This window comes from Dermacentor variabilis, unplaced genomic scaffold, assembly GCF_050947875.1.
Source record: "Dermacentor variabilis isolate Ectoservices unplaced genomic scaffold, ASM5094787v1 scaffold_15, whole genome shotgun sequence".
Taxonomy (NCBI): Eukaryota; Metazoa; Arthropoda; class Arachnida; order Ixodida; family Ixodidae; genus Dermacentor; species Dermacentor variabilis.
Window position 1 is genome coordinate 12,685,860 of NW_027460313.1, and position 25,345 is coordinate 12,711,204.

A 25,345-nucleotide genomic window follows, 5' to 3' on the forward strand; every position below is an offset into this window, starting at 1 on the left:
CATTCCATTTTCGTATTCATAAGCATGTTCATAGTGATGCCCGTCGCCTGGTCGCGAGGATCACGTGCGAGTAAAAGACGAAGAGGAAGCGTCCTTCCGCGTTCGACGCTGCACAAGACGCTGCACGAGAGCAGCCAGCCAACCGAGAGAGCACCTCGGAGATGATGGCCCCTTCAGCCCCTCTGAAGTCCTTCACGGGTTCCCGGATGTGAAGGCACCCTCACGAAAGACTTCAACGGCGCACTGATGTCTTCCGCCGTCCAGTCTCACTCTGCATCCGACGTGGTGATGGCGGGGCTGCGCCGCGCACTTCGACGGACTCGTTATCCCTCCGGCTGCCCGGGCGCCACAAGGACTGCAGCAGGTCACCTCGCCACGTCTTCCAGCGCAAGTGCCGCCATGACGCCATGTCAAGCTGCCCACTGGGGACAGCAGCAGCACCTGCCAACCGCAGCATCCTACCGTGCTTCTGGCTGCAGAACGAAAGGCTACGCTCCTGCAGAGCCCTGTCAAGTGATGTTTATTCATTCGCGGTAAGTGTATGTAGCTGCCCTGTCATCAATATTATTTCATACACGCAGATAGCACGCTACGTCTCGGAAAATCTTCATACTGAGTATAAGATTGGCCATGCTGCCTTTCTGTCCTTTATCAGTCTGGATTGAAAACCTCCTCACAATATTCATGAGTAAGAAAGGAACGGTCTCTCCTGTATTTTTGCTTATACATTTTAATCCTAATGGTGGAAACTTAGCGTAGGTAATTGTATGTACGTTTTACAGATATAAGTTTTACAAATATTAAACTAGAAGAAACGTATAATCGAAGAAGTGCGTCTGTGTGCACCCTTGTAACCATCTTTTGTGCGGATATTTTGTCAACGCAGTGGCCGTGGTTCTACGTTTTTAATAAAGACTGAATAATAGTAGAAACTAAAATTTGATGTGGTAGTAGGCAGTCATGGGAGCCCAGTAGCCATCCTTTCGCACTCTAGAGGTCGAGGTCATGTGCTGGATCCTAGACGGAGCGGAGGGGGCAAGTTTCTATCGGGGGCAGCATCAAAAACGCTCGTGCAAGATGGATTCGGAGCGCGTTAAATAACCCCCGGCGGTAAAATTATTGCCAGAGTAGTGCTACTCATCATTGAATGGCAGTTCCGACACCTAAGCCGCGCCCAACCCACGCCAAAAAAAAATGACCTGGCGCCCTATAACGAAAACTGTTCTAATATGTTTTTATTCTAATCTTCTGACGTCAAGTTTGCGCAACCGCTGACGTAAGCATAACGCGGTGACCCGCAACGCTGCCTCAACAGCCCAATGAAACACTCATACTTTTCTTTGCTTTCGAAATGAATAACATTGCCTACGTTGAAGTGTTTCACTTGTAATTGGGTGGCAGGAGGCGAGGAGCACGCTCAAGTGGACAGCGCTTCGATAGGACCGAGCCAACGCACTGAAATTGGTCCGCTTTCTGTACTTAGCTTTAGGTGGCTGGTCGAAAATCGCGACGTTGTGCAACGGAAGCTTAAGAATGCCGCTAAAACAAATCCTCAGCAATGAAGAGTTGAAATAGCGAGATCGTAAACGTGTTGAAAGTGCTCAAAAAGGTTACACGGCCACGCAAGCAGTTTATTATACGCGAATAAACCCATGCTCTCTGGCAGGTGCGAGTAGCCAGTGCCTGAAGTATCGGCGGCAGCCATCTTTTATTCCGTTGGGAACAGGAGCAGCCTCCGGCTATTCAGAAGAAATTTCGGTTTTATTCTGCATAACATTGCATCTTTTACGCGTACACGTCACTTTGACGAGGTGAGTGCTTGCGGCTTTGTGACGCCACGTGACAAGCAGGTGAAGAGGGTGCAGCCCGAACACTCTTGACCAATAGCAGAGTGCTAATGCCGAAAAGCCGTCGAATGGGAAATTACAATTTTTCTTTTGTTCGGTCAAATGATGCATAATCAGTGCGTACACGCTTATTCAGATGGGGAGCGATTCGTCCAAAAAAGTTTTTGACCAATCGTGGAGGGCTGATTTCAGAATTGGATTAGAAAAGTTTCGGATAATTTTACGTTATAGCACCCCTGGTAGCTAACTGAATCATTTAGTTGAGTGACAAAATAATTTTTTATAAATGGCTGTTTCATTATGTAGTTGCGCAAACGGACCAAATATAGAAGCCTACTTTATGCTGGCGGGGCTACGCAGCGGGCATCGACAGACCAGTTTTCGCTGCGGCTGCCCGGGCGCCACAAGTACTGCAGCAGGTCTCCTGGCCACGTCTGCCAGCGCAAGTGCCACCATGACGCCATCTTGGGCTGCCCTCTGGGATCAGCAGGAGCAGCAGGTGGCAACTCCAGCATCCTGCCGTGCTTCTGGTTGCGGCAAGAAAGTCCCTGCCCCTGCCGAGTGATGGCAAGTTGTGTTTCTTCATTCGCCATCTGTGTTAATAGCTGTGCTGCCATCGAGGTGATTTGATAGGCGCCTATAATACAGTGTGTCACGTGATATTTCCTTATTGACTTGACAGGGGAGTGGCCTCTTTGGGGCGCTCTCGGGATGCAGTTGGCATTCGGATGGTTGAAACCAGGCGTTCTGAACACATTCGCGTGGTCTATTCAGAGCGCCGCGCTCCAGCAGAGAGCGTTAGGAGGCGGTGCTGTATGCCTTCCACACGACAGCGCCACCGAGATCCTAGGGAAGCTGGATCCCGTGGCTACTCTGATGGCCCTGGCAGCAGCTAGCACGTTCGGCTGGGGCAGTATTTCTACGGCTCGAATCACGAGAGGGCTCCGCATCGCTGTAAACCGAATTGGGGCGTCGTATTAACCACCAGAGTGTACCACAAGAGGCACCGTGTTGGCCTATTTTCCTTAAACTATTCGTAATAAAAGGCCCCTACTCATCAGGAAAAATGGAATGGCATTAAAAGCGTTCATTTTTTTTTATTTCTAGAATTTGGTGCCTTTGGGTTGAAACTATCTGCATATGTTTTTTTAATTATGGAATTTTACGTGGCGAAATCACGATCTGATTATGAAGCACGCCGTGGTTGGGGACTGCGGAATAATTTTGACCTCCTGGTGGTCTTTTAACGTGTACCTAAGCCTAACTGCACGGGCGCTTTCGCATTTCGCATTATCGAAATGCGCCCGCTATTGGCGAGATTCGCTCCCACAACCTCATTCTTTGCAACGCCACACCGTAACCACTAAGCAACAACGGCGGGTTAGAGCGAGTCTATATAAGTCATTCTCACTGTTCGACAAACAAACTTTAAATCGAAAAAGTGCCTGCTTGTCCAGTCAATAATATACGCCTTCTTTACATATGTTTCTTCCATTGGGTGAACGCCGGTCTGCGCGATAAGAAAAAGAATAATTCTATTAGGGGTATCTTTGTCGAGAACTGTTTTTGGCTCTAAAACGAAAGCTACGGAACCAAATCGCGACTTTTGCACTGCTGCAGGAAGAAGTCCCGCAGTATTGCTGACGTTTTCTTAGGTTCAAAAAACACTGTCTTCTTCTTTCAAAGCATAAAATTGGAACAATGCGTAAAAGTGAACAGTAAGCGACTGATATTTTACTGTTTTCGTTAGTTTGCCCTGTTGAGTTCTTCCGCACTCCAGAACAGAGCCCATTTGCGCGTCAGTCAAAGTCAAATTGGCAAACGCAAAATTGCGGCGGTGTCTTCTGGTGTCTATTCGTTGGTTTTATGCCGATTGGTAATTATTCCCAGGTGGTCAAAATTAATCTGGTACGTCTTCCACTACGGCGTGCCTCATAATCAAATCGAAATTTTGGCGCGTAAAACCCCAGAATTCATTCATTCCGCCTCTGATCTTGCGGGGAGAGACTGATGACCAATATGAAAAACAAAATACTGTATAGGGAAACAAAACAAGTTTTTACAAGATCCACGCGGAAACCAGAGGTGCGATCTTGTACGCATTTCAATATCGAACAGAGGCGGTTAGTTCTTTACGTCACGAAATAGGCGGGCCATTCCGTTGCGTTCGTCCGATAGTAGACGGCAGGGAATGATTGACACCAGATATTACGTCACAATTAATGCCATGACATTCGTCACGGTTATAATTGACGAATCGTATGCAGCTCGGTGGAACGGACCGCCTGTGTTCTATTTTGGAACGCGTATAAGATCGCACATCAGGTCAACCCGTCTGGGAATCACAACCGTCGACGCTGGCGTCGGTTGCGCGTTCGACATCATACGAAAACTTCGGGCCTCCGGTACAGGCTTCTTCACTGCCTGTTCAGAAATGGATAAATATCGGCTGTATAAATATCAATTAGCCTGTGAAATTTACACCAATATAATGGTATCTCCCAGCACTGAAATGAAGGAGTCATGCAACGTCGGGAAAAATCAAAGCCGAAGCCTGTGCCACAGAATAGTTGTCAGCGAGTATTGACTGTGAATTGGTTTCGATGTACCTTTTGTCGTTCATATCCTGCTCCTTTCTTGTTCTTCATTTTAAGTGCTGGCCCAGGAAGGTCACAACCTCTTAGTGTACCGTTTAACTACTCCTATAATAACAACTCCTCTGACAGTCCTCTGACAAGCATCACGTGGCTGAGCCGCAATGAACTGCTCCGCCGGCAACTTATCTGCTTCGTCCTTGTGGGCGCAGTGATGGGGCAACACAGAGTCACGTAATGCTCGTCAGCACAATTTGTTCCGTCACTTTAATCCAGCTTGATTGTGTGCCTGGAAGCGGAAACACAGCGCAAAAAATAAAAAAAACCGAGGATGTGTGTGTCATTGAAGCCCACTGGCCTCTCCGTTCGATCGCCAGTGCTGCCTCCAGCTTTCTGGACGTTTTCAACGGGAGTCCTTCTCACATGCTTAATTTTCCTGCACTAAATGGAAGGACAACGCATTTAACCTTCGTTTAATATGGGAGAGTATTTCAGCAGTACATTGGAAGACTCTAAGCAAGTGAGTAGCGCAAAACGCGAAGGAAAATATTGCGAGCTGAACCGCTTCATAGTGCGTGGCTTGGCATCTGCAGCACACGGTCAGGGTTGTCCGTAGTCTCAGAGATCGTAACGGAGCAAAAGGGTTCGATCTCTGAGGCCACGTCCTGCCTAACTGCCGCTCCCGAGACTCGCGCTTTGCGTTCCTCGCGAGAGAAAGACAAGCCGCTTGAAAATTGTTGCGAACTGTACTAATACGGGACATTGCTGGCTGGTACGAAGAGAAATACACTGTCAATGACCTGTATTTATTTTTTTAACCATTTAGTTATTTATTTATAATTTATTCAATAACACCACTGAATGCCCTGCGGAAGAGGGTATTAGAATTGGGGGAGGGGGGCGGACGAACATACTGTCATAACAATTTCTAAAGAATACAACAAACGCGCCTAAATACGCGACTAAAAACGGAGACACGACTACGTGTAGTAAAATTACAGTTTGGATTAAACCAAATTAACAGTATATTAGAAAAAATTTGAAATTTGAAACACCTAGAACTCAGAATGCATAAAAGGCACTCAAAGAGCATAATAATTCGAAAACAATATCTACCGGATGGCAAAGGTAACGGAGGAACACAATATAGAATGTAACTCATTCAAAAAGAAAAGAAACAAAATTTTCACATTGCACAAAGACATCAGATTATGATATACGTACGCAAGATTTGTTGAAATTTGTCGGGGTGAACTTCAGTAGGCAATGTATGATGGTAGGTTATTCTAGCGAAGTATCAATATGGGTATTAATTACTGAGCGCAAAGATCTGAGTGATACACACCGGGGTTTGGCTTAGAGAGGGGGATCTCGGCGAGAGAAAATAACAGAGCGTGTGTGAAAGAAGCCATCAATGCAAACGCTCGTGATGGTGAAGTTTACGAAAGAGCGATGGGCACGCGTGTTTGCGGCGTAGTGATAGCGGATGCAATTCGGCACGATTCTTTAAACATGCAGCACAATAGTGCGGGGAAAATTCGTAAAAGATACAGCAAGCAGCACAGCTTACAAGGATTCTAGGTTACGCACTATGAAGTCCTGGTTCGGATCCCAGGTGGCGCATGCGTATTTGACTTTGAGGTATCACTAATGCGGTGTATATGCTAGATCTTTTTTAAGAGTAAACGCGCTTGCTTGAGTGTGTATTTTATTATTTCAAATTTGCGGGTAATCGATGCAAGTGTAACGTTGATGTGATTACGAACATATTGGATCCCATTGCAATGACTCCTCAACAATCTTATTATCAAGAAAGTATGACGTTGCAATACGAGACGTAGAGCGTGAAAATGACATTCACTTAGCTTTAGCATAATTTAAGGTCATTTACCAGTCTGAACACCATGCACTCAATGCGTTTAGGTGTGGTTGGAACGCTTCACGGTTAGAGTCAGTAGAAACTTTACGGAAAATGGCTGAATCATCGGTGAACCGTCTTATTCGGGACGACATGCAGTCAGGCAAGTCAATAATATATAGACTATAGAAAGCGAAGCACAAAGCACACTCCCTTGAGGAACGCTGGACGCAACTGGAATAAAGGAGGAGTTGTGGTCTTCATGGTGCAGGTGTTCTTGTTCAAACTGGATTATTTCGCTTGGAACTATTTTCTTGCCGTCGCCCGACTGCCCCGGAACTTACAATTTCATACCCGCCTCTGTACTGCGCTTCGAGTGAGCGCGGTCCCTGTTAGTGCATTTGTCACACAACACAAGTGCCACGCAAGGATTGCAAAGGCCTTGTTTTGTGCTGTCACGGTTCCAGGAGCTGTGGCCAGGCTGTGCTTCGGTGACGCTGCAGAAACTGCTCGACGCCTGAGAATTGCACGCAGCAGCACAACTGGCGTCATTGAGGAGGTCATCTACGGTATGTGCTCATCGGTCATTGGCCAGGTTCTACTGCGAATGGAACGTTAGAACTCCCTTATCCATTATTTGGCGCGTGAGTATTTCAGCAGAATTTAATGACATTTTGCGATTAACCTTTGCGAAACAAGATAGGAAATGTTGCGCGTTTGACCAATTCCTTTTGGAAGCGTTGCCATCGGCATAGGTCGCGGTCAGGGTTTGGAAATGACTGCTTCCGAGCCACAGATTCTGCAGTACAGCAAGGGTCGCAAGACAGAGGGAGAATCGTTACAAAATTTAATCTAGGGTTTTAGGTGCGAAAACCGCGATCTGATTATGATGCAAGCCGTACGAGGGGACTCCCGAAATTTGGACCAGCTGGGGTTCTTTAATGGGCACCCAAATCTAAATACACGGGTGTTTTCGCATTTCGTCCCCATCGTAATACGCGGCCGCCGTGGCCGGGATTCGGTCCCGCGACCTCGTGCTTAGCAGCCCGATACCGTAGACACTAAGTAACAACGGCGGGTGAGGGAAAATCGTCGTCAACTTCTAGAACGATATGTTGCTCGTTAACGACCATGCGCGCACGCCCGGTTACCTGCATGCGGAAAAATTGGTGAATTTGCTCGGCCCAATTTCGTTGCAATTGGCCTGCGCACTTCGGCCCTCGTCACCATCCTCGAGCGAGATTGTAATCCAACGAACAGTAGTTTTTATATTTTTTTTACTGAATACCCACGGAGTGTGTTGGTTAACATTTGACCCTCGCAGTGCCCCGACCTGCCGGCGTGCTGCCCTTCGGCGACGCTGCGGTGACTGCTCGATGACGGAGAATCGCACGCAGCAGCACCGCCCCTAGCAGCGCGCACTTCGCCACGTGCATCGCATGCTGCACCTGCTGCGCTTCCAGTGAACCAGCGATGCCGAACGAGGTGACGTGGGCTACTCTTTCTGTAGAAAGAGTACGCGTGTGTAGCCGCCACGTCTATGCTAACGCGTTTCCTTTCGTGATTCGTCAGTTTTAGTTCTTGCAGTTCTTTTTTACATCAATAAATATGGTTTTGATTGTCTACTCGTCTTACGTCTATGCTAAAACGCTGTCGTTATCCGAGAAGAGATGAATTCAAGCTGTGCCGAAGCATCTCCCGTCCTATACCCTCAATATCAACGCTCGCGAAAAGTGAGTGAAATACTGAAACGATAACAGTGTGCTTCGCGGTCTTGTACGTGTACCGCGATCTTCTGGTAGTCTTGTGCTTAAATAGATCAAACGGTGTTAAAGTAAGAACAAGAGCAACACAGCAGTCATAACGCAACTTTCGCGGTAGATATCTGGAAAACGGCGCCACCCTTAGGATTCGATCAAAATGAATATGCCTTGCAAATGGGCCTGCAACCATTCTTAAACTAAATATGTGCCGCATATAGCAGTCCGTTAAAAACTTCGTTATGGATTTTCGTATTTGGTAATGAGACAGTACGGAATTTGATTACTCGCGCAGATGTCAGCATCTTCCATTCTTCCAGTTGAAGAATTGGAATTGCGTTAAAATGCCGCAGGCAACTTTTCAAAAAGTACCGTGTAGTCTTAAACATAAACCTGCAATAACGCGCTCAAACCGCTGCAGTTTCTAAGTGAGTCCAATAAGGTTCCGCACTTTTGACATGCGTACAGAGAATAGACTCGCCTATCACAAGGAATGCTTTTCATTTGCGTTTTCGCGTTCCCTACATGCCAATGTGTGAATGCTATATTATGCATCAGCTCAAATGTGCAATAAAAGCTAGCCCGTTGAGGCGTACGTCGCGTGTTATGTGAATGAGAGGAAGCGCTGACATCCGTGGGAAGCGTCATCTGAGCGGAAAGCGATGCCCCGTTACGCGGTCAAGCGAAGATAAAGTCGCTGCCATCGGGTACCATGACAGCAAGGAGCATACGCGAACGTTGGTAAACAATCCTAAACGCAAAATCTGTTGCGCAGAGCAATCGTTCTGCAAGGGGATTTACTCGTAGTTACACAGGGTGCGGCGCAAAAAGTGCGAAAAACAAATCACTCGCTCGTGACTGAAGCGAAATGAAAGCTTCGCTTGATGATAGGAATAGGTTACGGAACAATCTTGTAAATTTCGGCCTACCCAGAGGCGCGGCCGAAAGTTGGACTAAATCTGGAAATAAAGACCTGATCTTCTTCCTGAACGAATTTGGTGAATATTTTTCTCAAGGCAGAATTGAGCATGCGCACAGGGCGAAAGTTCGGCGGAAATAACAATGGACCAGTTATTATGGAATTAATCATTACAAAAATTAGCAATGCTTGTTGTGTCTGAAGTGTTGTGTCTGAAGTGCCGCAATAAGTGATACGCGAAGATTTCACCCCTTGTGTTCGGCATGCACGATCAAAGCTGCTGCAGCACTTTGACTGGGGGGGGGGGGGGGGGGGGCGTTATTTCAGCTTCCATATGATAAGCTACATATGGGTAATGATAGCATGAGAAGCCAAGAAACAGTTACACCAAGGAAAACACAGGGCAAATTGTTGTACTCACTAACTAGTGAGTACGTATTTCGCCGCCAGAGCACCATATATAGAGGGGGCAGGAAGGTTTATCTTTATGATAATGAAGACAATGCACCATTAACATGCCAACTTACATTGTATCTGCCTAAGTTCTCGGATGCAGAGTATTCCTAAAATTACGATAGCATGTGAATGCTTTGACAACTAAATTCATTTCGTTCAAAAACGCTTTTGTCCCTTCTAAAATCATAACACGAAATGGGCGTCAAGACACGCCTTGGATGAATAACGATGCTAGAATGCTAATTAAAAACTACATTGCCATCGTGTTTCCTACAGGACAAGCCAAAAACCACGGGAGCATGAAATTATGAGGACACATAATGGGGAGATTAACGCAAAGTTAAGGTTACTTTAATCAACAAAGCTTTTACGATTCACTTGGCTTAAAACTTCAGACAACACGAAAGAGCGGTGAAAATTGTTGAAGAATAGTGGTCGGTAGCAGGAATCCATTCCGAGGTTGCAGTCAGAGAGTACTACATACAGTAGCAGACAACTATAAGAAGGCATGCTGTGTTATTCGTTATTTTCCGTCTGTGTTCACACACCCCTACTAAGGCTAAATACTTCATTACACGGAATTAATTCTGGAACATATATCTGAAGTTCACTATAGCTAAAACAGTGTCGTAAAATTACAAATAGAGGGCTAAAATGCGTGCCTAATTCCAGCCACAGCAAATTTCCCCACTATGGGGTTAGGCTGCTGAGCACGAGCTCGCGGGATCGAATCGCGGCCACGGCGGCCGCATTTCGATGGGGGCGAAATGCGAAAACACCCGTGTACTTAGATTTAGGTGCACGTTAAAGAACCTCAGGCGGTCAAAATTTCCGGAGTCCTCCACTACGGCGTGCCTCATAATCAGAAAGTGGTTTTGGCACGTAAAACCCCATAATTTTTTTTTAATTTCCCCGTTGCTTTCCTTGGCTTCGTTGTCTGCTTCCTTTATATCGTCATACTACGTGAATGTGTGTGTGCGTGTGCGTGTGTGTTCCCATTCCCTTTTTTATTCGTGGACACAGCAACGGCAGAAACAGCGCTGAATGTCTTCCTGTGCAGTTATGGAAAGTCACGTTGTTCTCGTACAGACCTCAGATTAGCTAACAACGCACGGGGGTGCTGCCTGAGATACCATTCGCCCTTTCTACAGACACGCTCGAAATCAGCGAGATTACCCACGAATGCTAGCAAAATGGCCGCTTGATTGGCCGCTCGCAGCACTTTGCGTGCATTCGAGCGCATCTTTCAGGCTCGGAAAAACACTATCGTGCAACACGCATTGAGCAACGGAAAGCTGTATCGAAAGTTTTTCTTGTCGCTCCACATGTTTCTTAATCACACTTTTCATGTAATTATAATACTTGAGAAGCTGATTAAGTAATTACGACGAATTATGTGATTAGGCGGAATACAAAGAATAATCTTATTACCTCCGACCGACGGCGAACAACATTACTTTGGTTCAGTTCAGCTACGTGGCATTCGCTTATTTTTAAACTTTGGTGCATGATAGTTGGGACACCTAGCTGTATACGTGCTGCCTAGATTGGGTCGCGAAGAACAGCTGAATAAAGCTCCCTGGAAGCTGCAGGCCGGCTGCTTCACTATATTAGTTCGAGCAGCAAAAAACAAGACAAAAATTGGTTTCCGAAATGTTCGGGAACTTGTGCACCGTGAAGGCCGGCAGAATGCAGCAACGATTATGCAGAATGCAGCAACATGTATGGTGCAGTCAGCACCATACATGTTACATGGGCACCAGAGAGCCGTATGGTGTCATGAAAAAAATAAATCTATGGCGGCACCTAAGCAATTGTTACGTTTGAATGCGAGAGCATAACGTTTTGCTGAGGTATGTCACAGAGTTTAATGTTGCGGCTAAATGTTGGCGTGTTTAGTGCTGCTGCGTTATGTTCCCGAGGGTAATGTTGCTGCCTATGAGGTGGCAACAACGCAAGACTACAAACAGGCCTTAGTTCGATCTTTCAGCTGAGTTCTACTTAAAGTATAATGTTTCACTTGCGTTGAGTGTTATTTTTCGATGACTCCACTTAGCCGAGCGATGCCAGTATTTTTTTCCGATCCGGCACCATGGTGTTGACACTATATTTCTTCGTCGGGATCGTAGGCGAACTCCACCTCATACTCAGGGGGGATGTCGTCGTCGTCATCCGACGGGTATAACTGAAGCGCGTCGCATCTTAATCGTCGACGGTGTCAGCGGGACCCCGACAACGCCGAAGGTAGAGTGAGTCGCTGCAGCTCGCCGTGCTCGCTTCGGAGTTGCTCCAGGGTAAATACACCCGGTAGCGAAGCTTCCATAGGAGCCCATGCGTTCAAAATCATGGCGGTTCATGTGCGGATGGATGGATGGACGCCGTGAGCGTCCCCTTTGGAACGGGGTGGTGGGTTGCGCCACCAAGCTCTTCTTATTACATCGCCTAATGTCCCTTCTTTATTAAGGAACAAAAAAAAAGGATAGGAGAAAGGAAACCCCACGTTGAATTCCCATAACCACAGTTTGTGAACCCCTACTGTGAACTTTGTTTTTTAACGTATCCGTTGTTTGTCGTTTCACTACTTCCACCAATCTTCCAATCGCCGCTTACTAATGTCTACTGCGGGCCTATTTATGTTCCCCCTGCTCTCGCATAATCCATGTTCTTTAAGGAGACTGGAGATGCCTAAATCGACCGTTGGCGGATACCTTCACATTCTAATAAAACATGCTCCGTCATTTCCCTATCTTTACATCAGAAAGCACATGCTTCAACTTCTTTCTTATATCTCGCTTTATAGGTGCGTGTTCTAAAGCATCCCGCTCTCGCGTCGATAAGTAATGAGCTTCCCCTTGAGTTATCATAAATTGTTTCTTTCGTGATTTCGTATTTTCCTCTTAAGCTGTTACTCACGGCAGGTTTTTTTTTTTCCATTGCAGCCACAGATGAGATTATTTCAGCCTCTCTGACTTTCCGCTTGACGTTCTTTGTTGCGGTGTTGCCCACCCTCCCTAGTTCTTTTCTTCCACTGTGATTCAATGTTTTTCCTGTACGGATACCTGAACACTCTCCAAGCCCATTTAACTTTCCTCCATATTACTCAGCAGTACTTCATATTCAATTTTGCGTTGAAATTCTCTCATTTCAAAGCTTGCCCATCCCGTATCACTCTGCACAGCTTCATTTGTAGTCTTCCCGTGAGCGTCCAATGCGAACCGTGCCAGTGATTTTTGGTTGCAATCGAGTACTATTGTATCTCTGATTTCAAGCAAACCACTGCATTTCCAAATGTAAGTCCTGGAACCACCAAACCTTTTCGTGTAACCCGAAGCACCTCGTGGCTATTGTATCCCCATAGCGGTCCGTGTTTCATTACGGCCGTATTTCTGTTACCCTTTGGTGTTATTTTTTCCTGTGTTTCCACATATCTAACTGGAAATGGTTATATATACTATATGGTATATCGTTTGTCCATATACCAAGGTATTTACATTCTTTTACCCGAGGTATTTCGTGGCCCTGAATCGACACTGCCTGTTCACAGTTTTCCTTGAATACGTAACACCTGTTTTTTTAACGCTAAATTTCAGACCAAAATTCTCGCTTCCATGTCCCCAGATATCGACGAGACGTTTCATATCACTTTGATTGTTGGCTAGCAACACATTATCATGCGCATAAAACAATTCTGGAAGCTGCTACTCTACCACTGTACCCGGCTGTTTGTATGAGAGATTAAACCCGATATCACTTCCCTCTAGCACCCTTTCCATCCTCACCATCTACATGATAAACAGGAGTGGGGATAAAAGGCACCACTGCCTCAGTCCCTTGTATATCAACTTTCTCTTCGCTCCTTATTCCTTCCCATTAAACGCAATCATAATTTATTACGTAAACGTATCTTAAAGCTGTATACAATTTTCGCCCAAGCCTTCCCCTTCCAGAATATCCCACAAAATTTTGCGTCTATCTTTTCATAGGTTCATACGAAGTCTAAGAAGGCCACATATAACGCTCTCATTTCTAATCTGGATGTTACAATAGACCGAGGAAATACAAACCTATTATCAACCAGACGCCCACCTGTTGTGAAGCCATTCTGAAGTTCTAAAATGCCGTTATTCCCTGCCCATGCTTGCAGATTTAATTTAATAGCCTGCATTGCTAACCTGTATATTACAAATGTAATGGTCCACGGTCTATATGAGGTAAATGTATCTTTCTCCCCCTTACCTTTATAAATTTAATGATGGCGTAATTCCTTTGCCGTTTTTTCTGCCAAGGCTTTGTGATGACGGCGGGGATGCAGAATGAGCCACGTAATCATCTCGCTTCAAAAAGTAAACAGAAAACAAGAAAAGGAGCTTGAGCTGTTTTACGTGCGAAAACCACGACACATTGTGATCACTTTTAAGTTTTATGGAAGTTTTAAACATAGACTGCTGCAGATAACATAATTGTAATCAGTGAGCTGGATTACTCAGCGAGGCGGATATTCCTTGCACGAGAAATTAAAACAAGATATCCCGCCGTTATAAGTATCCATGTATACATGAATGCAAACGCGGCTCTAAAATAAATGAAAAGTCAAGGGCGAAGTATACGGAAGGGGTAATACTGCATTATGGGGACATTGAAAGTTGCAAGTTAACTCTCACGACTACGTACAAAAAGAAACAGTGCTAAGCCCGAAGGTGCACTATCTAATTCTTGCTGCCCTTTATATACAAACACCATCTCGATCGCATCAAAGGGCAGAGAGAAAATTCGGAGAGTCAGCGAGTCCGCTTTTTTCATCTCGAACCGTCGCTCTCTTCTTTGGTCCACTCAACGTTAACGTCGCGCGAAATTGTGTAATATATGTAAATTGAGACGCATCACATTAGCATGATACGCTAGCGAACCTAGAATCTCAAACTTACGAGTATGGATTATGTTAACGCGTCGACTTCTGATAGTAAAAATATTAAACAGGCTGTGAATTCACACCATACGTTCGCTATAGCTGCCATCTCGCCAGCTTCGTGCAATAAAGCGAGAACCGCCAATCGGGATCGAAAACGGGCTGTTTGGCCAAGAGCGTATAGCTTGCCCTTAGCTGCGGACAAAGACAGAGCCTTTCTTTGTTCGTCGTAAAGAGCCGCTTGTCGCTGCAGGATGACTGACGCCAGCAACAGTATTCGCTGCTCTTCAGGGATCTGGCGGTACTTAGTTCTGTGGGCAAGTTTCGCGCTTGACGACTGGCCCGTTGGCCTCATCAAATTTAGTGAGGGTGTACGGAGAACCCACTTCTGAGCGATGACGAGACCGAGGGTTTGAGCGCTGTCGTGCTCGAGCCAGAAAAATGGCGGGACGTGGAATGTAGGAGGACGGGGCATCGGAGTTGTCCATCGATTAGGGGAAGCGCACTTGCACGAAATCCTCAATTTATATCTGCAAACTTTGCATGCGACGAGGCGGCATGCGTTGAATAGCCAATCCAAGTGCGTCAATCGGTGCACAATAACGTTTAAATTTGGGCAATTCAGCCGCAAGCCACCCGGAAGGCTGCTCATAGCGAAACACCGCGGAGTGTCACCTCCGATCCCAACTTGGCAGAAACCAAGAACATCGTGACAGCAGCGCAAGAATCCGCGCAACTGAATCGGCGTAATAATGCAGAAAGGAAGATGCCGAATGAAAAGAATAGTTCTAAAAATGAAGAGTGCGAATAATGGCAACAAAATTATTTTTAAAAATGTGCAGATACAACACAGTGTCGTAAACGAACACCACATGCGATGCATTATGCAACTTGATGCCTATCCAGCATCGTTTGGTGTACCGCAAAGCATTGCCAGGTGGAACAACGTGTTTCTGTAATGCGAGCAGTTGTGTCGATGACGTGAGTGCGTGACCATGGCCGCAATATGGCAACAATCCCAGTGACGACGATCGCATAACGGTGACGGCATTATTCATACTCCTGCCTTTCGACGTGACATTACGACATGCCTTTTTCTGGGCTCTACATGGCGAAGTAATCGAAAGAAACTGGGATTACGAGGTTATCTGCTACCAACTGGTATGGAATCGCGCCTGCCTATATATGAAAACGCTACGCAGTTTATGTTAAAACGATTAAACAATTTGTACTCCGGCAAAGAAATGTTAAAACCTGCTCGAAGACCATTCAATATGAAGGCGGTGTATCGAATGTCGCCCACTTCCTACGGAGAGTTAGCTGCTACGTAGAAATAATTCGGGACTGCAGACCGATCCCAAAAGGGGGCATGGTCTTACAGAACATCTACAATGTTATCTACTGCGAGGGAAGAATGCGAGAAAGTGGCACGTGACACAAGGGCCAGACGACTAACATAGCTAGCGGGGAAGAACGCTTTCGCATGAGGATAGTATAAACAGCCGAATCATGCTGAGTGGGCGCTGCGGCGCCAGTCGCGCCCACCACCTTTAGACCTTTTTTTTTCATGGGCGCCGCCATATTGAGCAGGCAGTGGCGCCATCTATTAGCAGTCTGATTTCAGCGCCATGCTGGCTTGGGAGAAGTGCGCGGTGGTGTATGCGAGGTATACGTAGTCATACGGTATACGGTAGTTGCAGGTGGTTGATTTGGGGCTACCGTGGTCTACTTAGCATTACATGGCGTCTTCAACGTTGGAAACGATTCTGTGAGAGTTCTTAAACCATCTGACTGGACACGGCCAGATTTGCTGCTGCAGAGGAGGTGGACGGAGCATACATCACGATGCATGTGCGCGCTTGAGCCTACAATCAACCAACTATACTTGCGTTGTGCATTAATATGCACAACGCCACGAATGGCGGTGTATTTTTAGATACAGTGTAGTGAAGAAAAAGATATCACATTGCAGTTTCCTATATTAATTCCAGTACTTGCCTTTCTGAACTATTAGATGCAGCGTTATCTCTCGATAATGCCATAGAAGGAATGAACTGCTGCAGCCAAACGAAATGAGATATGTAACAATTTTATTTTTGGTTTTTTTCTCACCTTGTCACTTTCCTCATTTCGTTGTGTTCACCGTTGATTAAAATCAATTTCGGGGTTTGACGTGCCAAAACTAGTCTAATATTTTCAGGCAAGCCATACGATACGGAAATTTTGACCACCCAGTGCACGACACACTGGCGTTTTTGCATTTCGCCCCCATCCGAATGCGGATGCCGAGGCCGGCATTTGTTCCCGCGACCTGGTGATTAGGAGCGCTACGCCATAGCCGCTAAGCCACCGTGGCGGGTTGATCACTGTTGCCTGCATCTCAGAGTGGATATGCATGCTAATTTCTTTTTACTTGGTCTTGTTTGGTCACTTGTAATATGTTGAACCTGCAATGGAATGCCAAGCTTTTCTATCGTCTAACCTCTCCAGCTATGGTAAATCTTTTTTCTCAACAGCGGGCAAGTATTATGACACGCTGGTTAATGTATACGCTTGCCTAGGGGAACGTTCTTGAAATAGGAAAGAGGTGTGCACGATTGGCATAGGTTATGGGGTGCGAATAACACAACACGACAGTGATCGTTGAAGAAGCTGTTGCCCGAAGGCAACGGTTAACCTTAACACCGTGCTAACTCTCAGAAGTGCACCCCAAATGACCAAAAGTGCAAAATATAATCTCTTGAGGCACTACCGTACATGCGCTGCATGGATGGGCTTTTATTGCAACATTCGCGCTTAGTTCGTCTGTAGTTCTTCTTTTATATATATATATATATATATATATATATATATATATATATATATATATATATATATATATATATATATATACATATCAATTAACACCGAGCTTGCACTCTTCATATGAAAACTGCATGCCTAGTTTCTTTGAGAGCACCGCTGATCAAAAATGCGCTTTATTTAAGAATACAGCCAAGTACCTAGTTGATAATTATATCCTATTACGGCTAACTGCGAGTAGTTAACTCCGTAGTTCGCCGTCACCCTGTAGCGACTTTTGAATACGACGAAACGCTTCTTTCACCTTGCAAAACGTGTGAACACTTCGGAACGTTGGTGCGCATACAGCGATGTTCTCCGAACTTATCAATTATCTATCAAAGACGCCAAGCATGTCTTTCTAAATAACACCCTTCCTTCACTTCTTCCCACAATTCCATCTATACTCTGGAACCTTATTGAACCCAAAGAACGAAATGTCATTCAGCTTTCTTATAGCGCTCGGAATACTATGACAAGTTACGAATGCTGTACTGCCTTAACCATCGCCTTTGCGAAATCGTTCTCTGATTGTTGTTTTGATGTGGGCCCAGAAGTGCTTAAGCGTGACTTTTTCTCCATGGGCCCCATTGCGATCAATTTCACAGGTATTGTGAAGCTAATACTGTGCCTGAAGTTATCGCCTAGGTGCGGTGTTGACAACACTAGTTCAAAGTTTTTGAAAAATACTGTTGTTTATTCCAGCGTGTACTTAGCGTATCCTTTCACCCAGCCTGTTGAACACTCCACAATGCCGGCAGATTGGAAGGTAGCGAGGGTAGTTCCACAGTTCAAGCAACGTAATCCGAATTCTCCTCTTTACTACAGGCCTATTTCATTAACAAGCATTTCCTGTAAACTTCTAGAGCACATAATATAATCTCGTTTCATTTTAGGAAAGCAAATCGTTTTTCAGTTCCTGTCAGCACAGTCCTCGAAAAAAAAATATTTCTTGCACGACTCAACTCTTGTCTTTCACTAATATCTTAGCAGCGTCTTTTGATAGCGGTCTCCTAACCGACTGCATATTTCCTGACTTTGCTAAGGCTTTCGATAAGGTATCACATCAATTGCTCCTTCTTATAATTAGTTCGCTGAATTTTGACACTAATCTTTTTAAATGGATTGAGTGTTTCTTGACTAACCGCTCTCAGTTTGTGTCAGTTCCCGACTCGTTATCATCATCATGTGCCGTAACATCTTGTGTTCCCCAAAGTTCTGTTTTGGGTCCTTTACTCTTTCTAATTTGTATTATGGAGATTCCGCTTGGAATTAACTCTTCCCTTATGCTTTTTACTGATGGCTGTGTTCTTTTCCGTGCAATACCTGACCCTAACTATAGTTGAGCCCTTCAGTGTGATCTTGACAACGTACTTAATTGGTGTGAGCTATGGTGTAGTGTTCTTAACCAGTCTAAGTGTAAAGTTAAGTCCATTTCAATCTAATCTAATCCGGCCAAAATGTTCTATTACAAGATTAACGGAGTTTCACTACAGAGTGTCCTATCTGATAAATATCTTGGCGTTCACATTACTAACAACCTATCCTGGCGCACGCACATCGAATATGTCACTAACAATGCGAACCGCGCCCTTGTCTACATGCGCAGAATCTTCTCTCAGGCTCCATCCCATTTCAAGTTACTTTTGTATCAAACACAAATGCGGCCTAAACTGGAATATGCGTCAACCATATGGGACCGCGTGCAACTGATTTCAATCGACGCTATAGAATCTGTTCACAATCGCTCAGCTCACTTCATCCTTTCCACTTATTCTCGCACAGCTAGCGTTTCGTTAATGAAATCAAAACTTGGGCTAACTACTTTTGCAGTTGGTAGAAAATTGCACCCCTTAGTCTTTTCCACACCATTTTCTTTCATAACGAGACACTAAAACAGGAATTTTTTTCTTGAATACAATCATATCTATCATCACGGGTTGATCAACCGCAAAAAGTTGCCATCCGTAGCAGGAAAAAGATGTGCTTTTCAATTATTTCTCACCTAAGACTAGTGCAGAGTGGAACCGCCTTCCGCCTCTCATTGCCTGCATTGAAGACGTGCAATCCTTCAAGACAGCCATTACCAGGCATGTCAATGAACAGGCATCTCCATTATGATTTTTGGTTTTGGTGTACTTTTTTTATTCCCCCCCCCCGTCTATAACGCCGCTGTTGGCCCTGAGGGCATTGTAATAAATACATCAATAAATAAATATGTATATGAGATACGTGACTATAGTATACGAGCGCGTTGCAGCCGTTCTGCTACGGATTAACATTTTGCTGTCTACTTCGAAGAACGTTGAAAGTTATTTTTATATCACTGCGGATTAGATCGCCAGTTCGGCGCGGTTCTTGCTCACGATTAAAATTGTGTTAGTAATAAATGCATACTGCAGACGCCGCAGAGCAATAAAATAGTTCTTTGTTTTGTCTTTTGCTGTCTTGTTTGGCCCGTCCTCTATGAAATGATCACCCGTTTTGCGGAAATTCTACCCTCAGAAAAAGCCACCGCCTTCTATATTTTGTTATGCGCTTCCTGCAGGGTATTACTGCTTTACAGGGCAGTGCCATGCCATGCCTATATGCATCATGTTGGTTTACTAACTGCTGTGATGTCGGTGTTAAGCCATGTCATCGGCCTCATTCAGGAGGCCCAACGCAGATGTAGCAAAGCAAGACTTAAAATGCGTGAGAACGATAGCAGTGACCAACGCTAATATTCCGTCGATTGGTGCTTGGATGTTTCGGGGTCTCCTCTCGGATATGTTTCAGTGCCAGGTTGTGATCAGATAGCCAGAAGATATGGCAATTCACGTCGGCAATGCGCGGACGCTGCTGCTCTGCTTTGAGTGGAAACCGACGCAGTCGAAATAGTTTACAAAAATTCACACGCAGCGTTTGGTGTATGCTCGTCGAACGCTTGCTCTGCCAAGACTTTCTGTAGTTGCTGCTGGCACGCAAAGGCTACGCAGTGCCTGCCCAACTACACCTTGTACGAGCTGACATCACGTAATTATTTAGCAGAATCAGCCGAAACACCACAAAATAATTTTGCGGCGTGCACGTGGTGACGACTTTCGAGCGGCACCGTGCTGGGGCAGACATTATTTTCTGTGCACGCTGGACTGCACGCCTAAACTTGACGACGAAGGTCAGCCGCATATACTTTTGTTTCGAAGATGATGCACAGCCTTCGATCTGGATATAACAGGGACGAGCATTTTCACGGCTTGAACGTCGCGAAAGCACAGCGCCGCTAGCGCTTTCCGTCAACGCGTATCCCGTGATCGTTGTAAATCAAGTACCTGATAAAGAACAAAGATGAAGATGGAAAACGCGTACTGGTGCGAAGGAAATTCGCCGGTGTGTTTTTATCTTTGTTCCGTCAGCATTATCTCACCACACTTTGAATGTCTCCAAGGCGAAAGGTGGTCTGATACGGTAATTTCCCGCCGGAAGGTCCTTTGCCTGTATTTACTTTTCTTATAGGTAATGAGAGATTGAAACTGCGACACAAATGAAGGCAAGAGTAGAGAAGCGTAGTGGTTATTTGATACAAAATGAAACCCTTTGAATCAGCAGCGGACACGTGGACCGTCGGAAGACAAACGGGACTACATTTATTTATCTTATTGGTACTCTAGTGAATTTTGATGCCGCATTTGCAATGTAAAAAAAAGCTACAATTTCATTATTCTCACTCTGTGTACCGCCTTTGCTTTATATGTCTGCTTTTGCTGCTTAGGGCCTTAATTGCAATCATAATTTCAATTCACCCATTGCGAAATCCAACCTCTCAGCTCACTATTTGAGCCGTCTGGCACTTGCGGCATCACGTGCCGGTTTCCCCCGTTCTTGCCTCGTAGCTGCCAGAACTTTGAGATGTTGCGCAAGACTATGCCGCTTTTGGGATCGGCCCAATATCCCCAGCTATGTGCGCGTAGCAGCGAACACTATACGTAGAAGCTGGGCGACATTGTGCTGCCTTTGGGATCTGTGCAGGTCGAACAGGTTTTAAAGTTACTTGGCCGGAGTACAAACTGTTTCATCGTTTTAACATAAACCACATAACATAGTCATGTATAGGCACGTACGACCGCGCAACACTTAGTCGCTGCTCATGCCATAGTACTCGTCTTTTTGATTACGCCCATCCAGCACCTATGCAGATCCCAGGAATACGCGTGTCGCAAACTCACGTGGAGAGGCCACAGTGTAAATTGTGCCGTTACCGTCATTGGATCGTCGTATTGCTACTGCGTCACACAGACGCTGGCGTCATCCTCACACCTACTCGCTTTATTGAAACACGTTGTTCCACTTTGTGCTAGATAACCAGAAGCCTGCAAATTCTTCGCATATGATCGATTGCGACTGTGCAGGGCAACTGCAAGATATTTTTGATAGTTTAAATCGAACAACATTCTTGCCATACTGAGACCATATTTTGTTTTTCCCCCTGATAATCTAGCAATTCAGCTGCCGTAACAAATATATGGGCCGATAGCAGAATAGTAGAGTCGAAAATGTGGGTCGTTCGCCTGGTCATGTCCGGAAGTGTACATGTTCCGCACTTCAACAAGTATATTTGAAACCAAGTTGAATCACTGTATCGGCGCCACTGTGATACGTGGAATTGCAGGCGGCGTCCACCGAAGGAGCAGTGTGTCCCGAAGGAAGCGCTTCATAAATTGAGTATATGCCTGATAAATTGCGAGTTTCGACTATTCGCCTACATTGATAGTCGATGTAGATGAGTTCTCCTCGATGTGTTTGTAATAGTTATTGTGGCTAAATTTCGGTCTATTTTTTATTTTTATATATTCGCTTCGCATTTATCTTTTCGCTCTTGAGAACATTCTATTATCTTGCAAGTCCCCAAGCCACCCGACTTCTAACCGCTCAAGTGGGTCTGTGCTTGGTTCCCGACATGCACCATGATCAGCTCGAGCACGCAGCTCCTCGTTCCATGTGGCACGCGCAGCATCTGCCAGGCTTGTGCATCGTTTCCTGAGGTCCTAGTCCGCGACCGTCCGAGTGTGACGTCACCCAATGCAGTTGCGAGGACTCCTGCTGCGCTTCCACGACGTTCCTGGCTGCGGCCAAGTTTGCATTGGCGCCGCCACGATGCGCTTTTTCCTGATGAGCGGTTTTCCCCGTCGCTTGTGGCTGCACTGCCAGAATCTAAACATGGTTGGCCGCGGGTCGACGCACACGGCTGAGCAAGTCGCCGCGTGCCCCATCTCCGAGGAAGACGGGGCAGCCTTCATTCAAGGCTTCCTGCAAGCGCATGCGCAGTCCGTAAACGATGGGCGAGGTGGCGGGCCTCTTCCGGTCTCTCGGAGCTTCCACGTCGCACCGTTTTTCGGGCTCGGGCGCAAAAGCCCACAAGCGTCCGGACCCTTCGCCGTTCAGAAGTGGGTTTTCTGTGCACCCTCACTAACGCTGAAACCAACGCGAATCGACAAGCGCGAGGCGCATAGCGCCATATCCACGTAGGGCAGCTAATACTGTGGTTGACGTCAGTCGTCCTGCAGCGACAACCGGCTCTTCACGATGAACAAAGAAGGGGCTGCACCTTTGTCAGGCACTAATTCTTCCGTCTACGGGAGCAAGATACGCGGCGCACGAAAGGCGAGCTTATGGTCTTTGCGACACATAGCCGGTTCCCGATCTTCATTGGCGGTTCTGGCTTCATTTCACGAAGCTGGCGAGACGGTGCGCAGTGAACGTATATTGCGTGGGTGTACGACTTGTTCACAGATATTCGCACAATCATAATTAATAGCGTTTACGTCATCGGCGCTGATATGTTTGAATTAGCTAGCGCATCAAGTCGCTGGCTGTCACGCATGACACGCACGTCAGCAAGTCACGCGACGTTTACGTAGGGCGAAGCAAGTGAAAGTGCGACGGTCAGAGATGAAAAAGTGCACCGGCTGCCTCTCTCACTTTATCTCCTCCCTTGGTGATGAAGCCGGAGCTGCGTGCATTTATTCCTTCTCGTTGATTTGCACCTGTTAAATCGTACTGCTTTCTATGGCTCCGTCGCCCGTTCTCGTGGTGGGTGGTGGGCGGTTGGTATAGACCGAGGCCCGTGGTCGGGAATTGCTTGTCGGAGGTTGGAGACAAGGCGCCGACGCGAAGGACGCGCTTGCTTGCGGTGTGGTGCTTGCTTGCGGTGTCGAACGCCAGCTGTGATGGCTCTTTCCGGCACAGCGGGGAATTAATGGCCGCGAATGTACGACTGCTTCTTTTATCCCAATAACTCAGGGAATGTACCCTAGGGAAAAGCTACAGAAATTAGCTTAAGCACTTCTGGGGTCCAGAAAACAAATACACACATTTCACAGGGGCGCCATCTATAGGTAATTTATGCCCGCAGGTAATGGCGAAATAACATTTCAAAAAGACGCTAGATGTGTTGGGAGAGATGGAGAATGAAAGATAAACAAAACTGATTGCAGGAATAATGCGAGCAAATCATGTATTAGGAAACAAAATTATTTGATCATTTTACAAAAATGTAGTCTAAACGAAGCGAACGTGTGAACATCAACTTAAATATCATAGAAGGCGTAATACTTAACTTGGAGTTGGAGGCAGTACATATTCTAGGCTCTGTTTACCGTAGTTTGTTCTTACACGCGGAAATAAGCGTTTATTTGTTTGTCTCGTAGAAATGCATTGATATATACGTGTCATTTTAGAGAGAGCCTTTATATGCTGAGACACACTTGGCAGTGAAAATTTGAGGGAATATAAGAATTTGTATTGAAAAAGAATGTCCACACGCAGAGCATTGTATTGAAGAAAAGGGTTATATGTACGAGTTCTGTAACTGACAGCTGCTATAAGTCTTATTTTTACCTTTTGCAGACCTAAAAGCATATTAATGTTGGTTTTAGATGTGGTTGCCCATAATAAGGGGGTATTCTGTAAGGGTCCACTTATTGTGGACATGCCCATTTCGTCTGGCGTCGAAGTGTTGATTGGGTTGGGGCGCCTGTCTCCTTCTGTCTCCCCAGCCCATTCTTCCAGAAATTCAGCAGCAGACGAAATGGGCATGGCCTCTAGGTGGGCATTTACAAAAGAAAACAAGCTATAGTAATTGAGATGACATTGGAATATCGCATCGCATATGAGGAGTTTAAGCTTAGGTTGAAATTTATAGCCACATTTTGACCAGAAAGCCACAGCACCTGACAGCTTCGACCTACCACACTCACCTTACCAAACTCAGGAAGATGCTTCGCTTTAAGGCTTACAAAGAACGTTGCGATTGTACTCCAGTGGAGATTAGGGAGTCAGTAATTTCTATAAATGAAATGCATTAGAATAACGCAATTGAAAAAAAAAAGAAATGATATGAGCAGCATGTTTTAGTACTATTTCGGTGGGCAAAGGTGGCGATGGAACTTTGTTTCGAATTAAAACAGTTTTTTATATTGTTCTGTGAGGTAATTAGGAGACAGTTTTTGCAACTTCTCTGTTTGACTTCGCACGGGGTGCATCTACACAGGACGTCCGCATGAGCTCCGAAACCTGACCTAGGGTCATTGGCGAACGGTCCCGGCCCGGCTCCGCGGCTTCTAGCCTGAGCCCGCACCGGACCCACCCAAAAATATCTTCACCAGGCCTGGCCCGGGCCCGTGCGGTTCTCTAGGCTGTACCACAGTGCCTATCAACAACGCCCCATGCGCCACAGCATGTGCATCTCAAAGCCGTGCGGCCTTGAACTCGCCCTGCAACTTGGTCATGCGAGAGCACAGCCCTTGAGAAATTACGACCACCGAATTCGGGCGAAAGAGCCAAGAAACGCTTCTTGTTTGAAAATGTTGGTGATACTTACAAAGACGGCGAGCGAGAAATGCGATAAAATTTATACGATAAGACAAAGGACATTGTCTGGCTATTTGACACTCTAGCAGGCTGCCTGAACATAAATGCACAAAGGGGCAAATATTGTCAACAGTATATGACATGTGTCTGTTGGAAGAAACGTTTAAGCACACTTTAATATGGCAATGCCAAGATGGAATGACCTACTAGAACCGCAATGCAATTCCCAGCCAGCGCCGTAGGTAATGTGGAGATTGAAAAAGCGTAGGGGTTGGAAGCTGTTGGGAGCTTTATATGTGCAGCGATCGAAATAAGC

The 25,345-nt window shown here is 45.8% G+C and overlaps 2 protein-coding genes across 3 annotated transcripts in view; both read left to right on the forward strand.

The window, feature by feature from the left end:
- LOC142567907 (uncharacterized) overlaps nucleotides 1-25,345 on the forward strand; it is a 121,952-nt gene that overhangs the window by 54,333 nt on the left and 42,274 nt on the right. The window contains exon 4 of one of the 2 annotated variants that reach the window (XM_075677997.1): nucleotides 7,624-7,917. The exons of the other annotated variant lie outside the window; for it this stretch is intronic. The gene's annotated coding sequence lies outside the window, so the exon portion shown is untranslated. Of the gene's footprint in view, nucleotides 1-7,623; nucleotides 7,918-25,345 lie in introns of those variants that run through there. 2 annotated transcript variants of the gene reach the window in all.
- On the forward strand, nucleotides 43-6,820 carry LOC142567999 (uncharacterized). Its single transcript, XM_075678089.1, has 3 exons — nucleotides 43-533; nucleotides 2,208-2,414; nucleotides 6,767-6,820. Exons 1-3 carry the CDS (start codon nucleotides 408-410, stop codon nucleotides 6,818-6,820), a joined length of 387 nt encoding a protein of 128 aa, XP_075534204.1. The 5' UTR covers nucleotides 43-407.

Coding starts and splice junctions, on each gene's coding strand:
- LOC142567999 (XM_075678089.1), top strand. CDS start 408: ATGTCAAGCTGCCCACTGGGGACAGCAGCAGCACCTGCCAACCGCAGC. Junction 534..2,207: donor GTGATGTTTATTCATTCGCG/GTAAGTGTATGT, acceptor GGGGCTACGCAG/CGGGCATCGACAGACCAGTT. Junction 2,415..6,766: donor CCTGCCCCTGCCGAGTGATG/GCAAGTTGTGTT, acceptor TCACGGTTCCAG/GAGCTGTGGCCAGGCTGTGC.